At 53.3% G+C, this 6399-nt stretch overlaps 1 protein-coding gene across 1 annotated transcript in view; it reads left to right on the top strand.

Moving 5' to 3' along the window:
• Positions 1–5022: 5022 nt before the first annotated feature.
• The window catches only part of EDA (ectodysplasin A), a 69177-nt gene continuing 67800 nt past the window's right edge, over positions 5023–6399 (top strand). Inside the window, exon 1 of the mRNA XM_070951985.1 lies at positions 5023–5361. Coding sequence (XP_070808086.1) covers positions 5023–5361 — 339 coding nt within the window. The remainder of the gene's footprint in view (positions 5362–6399) is intronic.

Genomic DNA, 6399 nt, shown 5'->3' with positions numbered 1-6399 from the left:
CTTAGGATCTGGGCTTCTGCCGTGGGGAAGAGGCACGGAAGAAAAAGGGGAACAGCCAAGGTTGCTCTCAGGTATTTGGGTTTCACGAGCAACTGGGCCTCCCTCCTGCAAACAAAGAGACCCCTGCAATTCAGGAGCAGCCCCCCTTCCCCCATAAGCAGCCCTGGCAATGCAAGATCCTTATATGGACAGAAAGGGTCAATTTTGCAGTTTGGTGTTTTGAGCTGAAACAATGAAGGATTTGGGGTATTAACATGAAATGCATCTATTTCCACCCTTCTCATCAAACAGGCGATTTCTGCTGGCAGAGCACAATGTAGCAGAAATTCAGAAGCCCTGATTTGTGATTGTGTACTCCTGCACCATTTTTTTCAGGGGCTTCTTAAAGGCTGGGTTGAAAACTAAAAGAAGGGGGAATTTGTTTGCAGGGGTGGGTGGGGAGACCGCAAGTCAATCTTGGCAACTGCCTGGAAAATTTGGTGCAGTTTTTCTAAGGCAACCTTTTCAGAAGGGGCTGCCCTCGCTGGGGCTGAGAGAGAGGACCTGGCCCAAGGGTGGAAGGAGCCACTGGAACTCACTGCCCCTTGATCTGGACTGGGGTTTTCAACCACTACGACTGGACAGAGGAAACTGTTACCTTTACCTTGAATGGTGAACAATATTTATAGACTATACACAACAGGTGGTCTTGGACTTACAACAGTTCATTTAGTGATCATTCAAAGTTACAATGACACCAGAAAAGTGACTTATGACCATTTTTTCACACTTACGGCCGCTGCAGCATCTCCATGATCATGTGATCAAAATTTGCACGCCTGATAACTGACTCATATTTATGATGATGCAATGTCCTGGGGTGGAGTCACATGATCACCTTTTGCGACCTTTTTATAAGGAAAATCAATGGAGCTTCACTTAACAACTGCATTATTAACTTAACAACTGCATTAGGTCATAACAAGAAAAATGATGATAAATGTTGAATATGATGACACAAAAAATTTTGTACCCAGATGTTACACTGATTGATTAATGATGAATTGTTTGTTTAAAAATCAAAAATAAAAAAACAACAGTACATGTAGTCCTCGACTTACGTCCTTAATGAACACATTTCTGAGGTTAAGTGAGATGTTTGTTAAGTCCATTTTTTCCGTGTTGGAAGGGACCTTGTAGGTCATCTAGTCCAATCACTGCAGCTGATAATATTTAGTAACTGCACTTTTTTTTCTTTTTTTAATTTGATTTATATGCCGCCCTTCTCTGGAGACTCAGGGCGGCTTACAATGCGTTAAGCAATAGCCTTCATCCTTTTGTATATTTATACAAAGTCAGCTTATTGCCCCCACAATCTGGGTCCTCATTTTACCTACCTTTGAAAGGATGGAAGGCTGAGTCAACTTTGAGCCTGGTGAGATTAGAACTTGCAGTAATTGCAGGCAGCTGTGTTAATAACAGGGTGCATTAAACTGCTGTACTACCAAGGCTCCTTACATTGCTACTTACATTGCAGTTAGTAACATAGCTTTTAAGTGAATCTGGCTTCCCCATTGATTTTGCTTGTCGGAAGTTTGCATGAGGCCCGGACACCGCAACTGTCATAACTGTGAGTAAATTGCCAAGCCTCTGAATTGTGATCACTGCCCCTGGCAATGCCGCAATGGCCCGAAGTCCCTTTTTTCAGGGCCCTTCTCACTTGGAGCGCTCAGTAAACAAAGTGCTGTAAGTCTGTAGGCGCCTGGTAGCGCAGCAGACTAAAGCACTGTTATTAACATCAGCTGCCTGCAATTACGGCAAGTTCGAATCTCTCCAAGGCTCAAGGTTAACGAGGGTCTTGGACCAAGGGAGGCCACTGTTCCTCAGACGGCTGGATGTGAGTCCCTTCTTGTGAAGTGGGGTCATAGGGTGCAGTTGGGCTTGCTAGTCACATACCTGGCTCCCTGCCATGTGGCAGCAGCCCTGCCTGAGCTGCTTGATGTTATAGCCGCGGTGGCTGTTGACACCCCCAGGCTTATGGTCATGGGGGATTTTAACCTGTCATCAGTTGGCGAGACATCTGAGGTGGCTCGGGAGTTCATGGCTTCCATGACGGCTATGGACCTGACCCAGTTAATTTATGGCTCTACTCACATGGGGGGACACACACTGGACCTTGTTTTTGTCTCTGGACAGTGGTTGAGTGATCTCGAGATAGGGGATATAGTGATTGAACCCTTGTCATGGTCAGATCACTCCCTCCTTCGCCTGGACCTTCGAACCGCCACACCTCGCCGCAGGGAGGCGGAACCGACCAGGTGGTTCCGCCCCAGGCGCCTGATGGATCCTGAGAGATTCCAGATGGAGCTTGGGCCATTTCCTGAGGTTCTAGCACACGACTCGGCTGAGGACTTAGTGGCCGCCTGGGATAGGGCGGCGGCTGATGCTTTAGACTGAGTCGTGCCTTTGCGGCCTCTGACCCGGCGCCGGTCTCACCTGGCTTCTTGGTATACTGAGGAGCTGAGGGAGATGAAGCGCCGGAAAAGACGCCTAGAGAGCAGTTGGAGGGCTAGTCGTTCTGAATCCGACCGAACACTGGTAAGATCTCATATTAAGAATTACCTAGTGGCGATAAGAGTAGAGAAGAGTAACTACTTTTCTACTCTTATTGCGTCATCAGATAATCGCCCAGCTGCCCTGTTTAGGGTGACCCGCTCTCTGCTCCATCAAGAGACGCGGGAAGACCCCTTGGAGGGTAGAGCTGAGGATTTTGTACAATATCTGTATGACAAAATTGCTCAGATTCGTGAACAGCTAGACTCTGACTGGATTGATCCAGAGGAGATGACAGGGGCAGGTCCTGAGAATATTATTTGGGAAGAGTTTGATCCTGTGACTCCCGAAAGCGTGGACAGGATACTGAACAGACTAAAGGCGACCACATGTTTATTGGACCCGTGTCCATCCTGGTTGGTACTGGCCTCCCGGGAGGTGACACGAGGCTGGCTCCAGGAGATTATAAATGCTTCTTTGAGTGAGGGTGTCTTTCCCACCGTCTTGAAAGAGGCGGTGGTGAGGCCCCTCCTCAAGAAGCCCTCCCTGGATCCAGCTGTATTAGCAAATTATCGTCCTGTCTCCAACCTTCGCTTTGTTGCAAAGGTTGTTGAGAGTGTGGTTGCACGACAACTGCCTCAGTACCTGGATGAATCGAATTATCTAGATCCGTTCCAGTCGGGATTCAGGCCCGGGTACAGCACAGAGACAGCATTGGTCGCATTGGTTGATGATCTCTGGAGGGCTCGAGACAGGGGTTGCTCCTCAGTCCTTGTCCTATTAGACCTCTCAGCGGCTTTTGATACCATCGATCATGATATCATGCTGCACCGGTTGGAAGGGTTGGGGGTGGGGGGCACTGTTCTACAGTGGTTCTCCTCCTTTCTCTCTGACCGGTCGCAGTCTGTGTTGACAGGGGGGCAGAGGTCGACCCTGAGGCCCCTTATATGTGGGGTGCCACAAGGATCGGTCCTCTCGCCCCTTCTATTCAACATTTATGTGAAGCCGCTGGGTGAGATCATCCGTGGTTTTGGGGTGAAGTACCATCAGTACGCTGATGACACCCAGCTGTACATCTCCACCCCAGACCACCCCAATGATGCCCTCGAGGTGATGTCCCGGTGCCTGGAGGCCGTACGGATCTGGATGGGGAGGAACAAACTCAGACTCAACCCATCCAAGACCGAGTGGCTGTGGTTTCCGTCGTCCCGATATAGTCAGTTGGCGCCATCTCTGACTATTGGGGGCGAGTCGTTGGCCCCCACAGATGGGGTTCGCAACTTGGGCATCCTCCTGGACTCACGGCTGTCTTTTGAAGAGCATATGACGGCCGTAGCCAGGAGGACTTTTTATCAGGTTCGTCTGATTCGCCAGTTGCATCCCTTTCTGGATCGGGACTCGTTACGCACGGTCACTCACGCCCTTGTCACCTCACGCCTGGATTATTGTAATGCTCTCTACATGGGGCTCCCCTTGAGAAGCACCCGAAGGCTCCAACTGGTCCAGAATGCGGCCGCACGGGTGGTAATGGGAGCAATGTGGCGCTCTCATGTAACCCCCCTCCTGCGCGAGCTGCACTGGCTCCCAGTGGTCTTCCGGGTGCGCTTCAAGGTTTTGGTTACTATCTTTAGAGCGCTCCATGGCTCAGGACCAGGGTACTTACGAGACCGCCTCCTGCCACCAATAGCCTCTCACCGACCAGTTCGCTCCCATAGAGAGGGACTCCTCAGGGTGCCGTCGGCCAAACAATGTCGACTGACGGCCCCCAGGGGGAGAGCCTTTTCTGTGGGGGCACCTACCATCTGGAACGGGCTTCCCCCGGAGTTACGAAACATCCAAGACTTACGCATATTCCGCCGAGCCCTGAAAACATTTCTATTCCAACAAGCTGGTCTGGCCTAACTCTCCCTTTTTAATTGGCTTTTAAACTGTCTTTTAAATTGGGTTTTAAACCTCTTTAGATAAATTTGGATGTTTTTTAATCTTTGAGCCTAAATTACTTAATCTGTTTCTTAATAGTTTTTAACTTCTATATGTATTTGTATTTATTATGGCTGTTCACCGCCCTGAGTCCTTCGGGAGTAGGGCGGTATACAAATATGAAAAATAAAATAAAATAAATAAATAAGGTTGACTCAGCCTTCCATCCTTTCTAAGGTAGGTAAAATGAGGACCGGATTGTGGGGGCAATAAGCTGACTTTGTATAAATATACAAAAGGATGAAGGCTATTGCTTAACGCATGGTAAGCCGCCCTGAGTCTCCGGAGAAGGGCGGCATATAAATCAAATTAAAAAAAAAAGAAAAGTCGAGGAGCCGCAGCGGGCAGGAGGGGCGGGGGGGGGGGGGGGAGGAGGGCGCGCAGCAGAGGCGTTCCCCCGCCGTCCCCGCCTCCCCCGGGCGGGGACTCTTCCAGCGGCGGCCGCGGGAGCAGCATCGGCGGCGTGGGCGCGGGGCGATGGGGCGGCCGCAGTAGGGCCGGGCCGGCGCGATGGGTTCGGAGCGCGGGGCGCCGCTGCGGCCGCTGGAGGCGGAGCGGGCCGGCGGGGGCTGCGCTTGCGGGCGGCGGGGCTCGGGCGCGTGGCGGGCGGTGGGCGGCTTCCTGGCGCTCTCGCTGGCGCTGCACCTCCTGACGCTGGGCTGCTACCTGGAGCTGCGCTCCGAACTGCGCCGCGAGCGGACGGCGCCCCAGGCCGGCTGGCAGCCCGGCGGCACCGCCAGAGCCCCGCCCCGGCCCGCCCGGGACCTCGCGCCCGCCGCCCGGCCCCGGCCCCAGCCCCAGCCCCAGCAGCGCCACCCCGGCGAGCCCGGCAGCGGCAGCCCCCGGCAGGTGAGTGCGCGGCGGAGCGCTGCTCCGGGGACTCGGGCCAGGTCGGCAAGCGCCTCCTTCCCGCTCCCCCCGGCCGAGGATGCGCGGGGTGACAGCCGGGCAAAGGCGCCAAGGAAGGCGGCCGACCCCCCGGAGGCCTCGCCCAGCCCGCCTTCCCCGCGGCGGCAGGTCCGGGTCGGGCTGGGCGGGGGGAGGCCGGAATCGGCGGGGAGCCTTGGCGCGATGGCAACGGTTCCCGGCAACTGGTCCTGAACTGGCTCCTCTTCGAAGTGCGGAGTCCTTTCCCTCCGCAGGCAGAGAAGCTGGCGGCGTTCGCATTGCGGGTCCGGCTCCGGCTCCGTTCTCGGCTGCTGACTTAGTTGGCGCCTTTGGGCTGCAAAGTAGCCAGAGGGGCAGAGACCCCCCCCCCACCCCCCCAATAGTAACCGAAGCCAGCACCAACCAAGCTTAGCCTCTTGTGCAAAGTCTGCAAGCGCTGGGAGGGTTATTTTGGGATGGGGGTCTGTGTGCGGGCGAGGGCACGCAAAGAAAGGCATGCTTATAGCAAATTGCTTGTAGTTTTCGAACCTTGTAATGCCTGCTTTGAAAAGAGTTTGTAATAAGTAAAAATAAATAAGCGATGCAGTCATGCATCATTCTGGACAGGCGGATGGAGCCATCATGTCTGGCAACAGGCACAGTTTAGGTAAAACAAAGGTAAATAACTGGAGTCCTTGTGGAGCCCAGGGACTACAGATTGCAGATTGCCCTCTCCTGGTCTGGGCAGGGACCCTTCCTCCAGCAGCAGGCAGAGGTGCCATGGAGCCCCACAGAGCTAGAGAAGGGGGAATCTGCCGTTGGGAAGCTTTCCATTTGACTGTAGTCCTTGGTGATGAATATCCTGGTGCAAGTTGTTTGAAGAGTACATAATGATCGGTGCACAGGCAGAGTAGGTCCCTCCTGCAGGAATAGGACACTAGGTGCAAATTCCATGAAGTTCGGCTTCTCCAGGGAAGCTCCACCTAGCGCATATTAGCAATAGCAAAAGCAGACTTGTAC

The sequence above is a fragment of the Pituophis catenifer genome, unplaced genomic scaffold (genome assembly GCF_029215685.1).
Source record: "Pituophis catenifer annectens isolate HBS135680 unplaced genomic scaffold, rPitCat1.0.hap2 SCAF_11, whole genome shotgun sequence".
In the NCBI taxonomy this organism is placed as follows: domain Eukaryota; kingdom Metazoa; phylum Chordata; class Lepidosauria; order Squamata; family Colubridae; genus Pituophis; species Pituophis catenifer.
The sequence above is the reverse complement of the archived record's forward strand: the minus strand, read 5'-3'. Positions and strand labels throughout refer to the sequence as shown.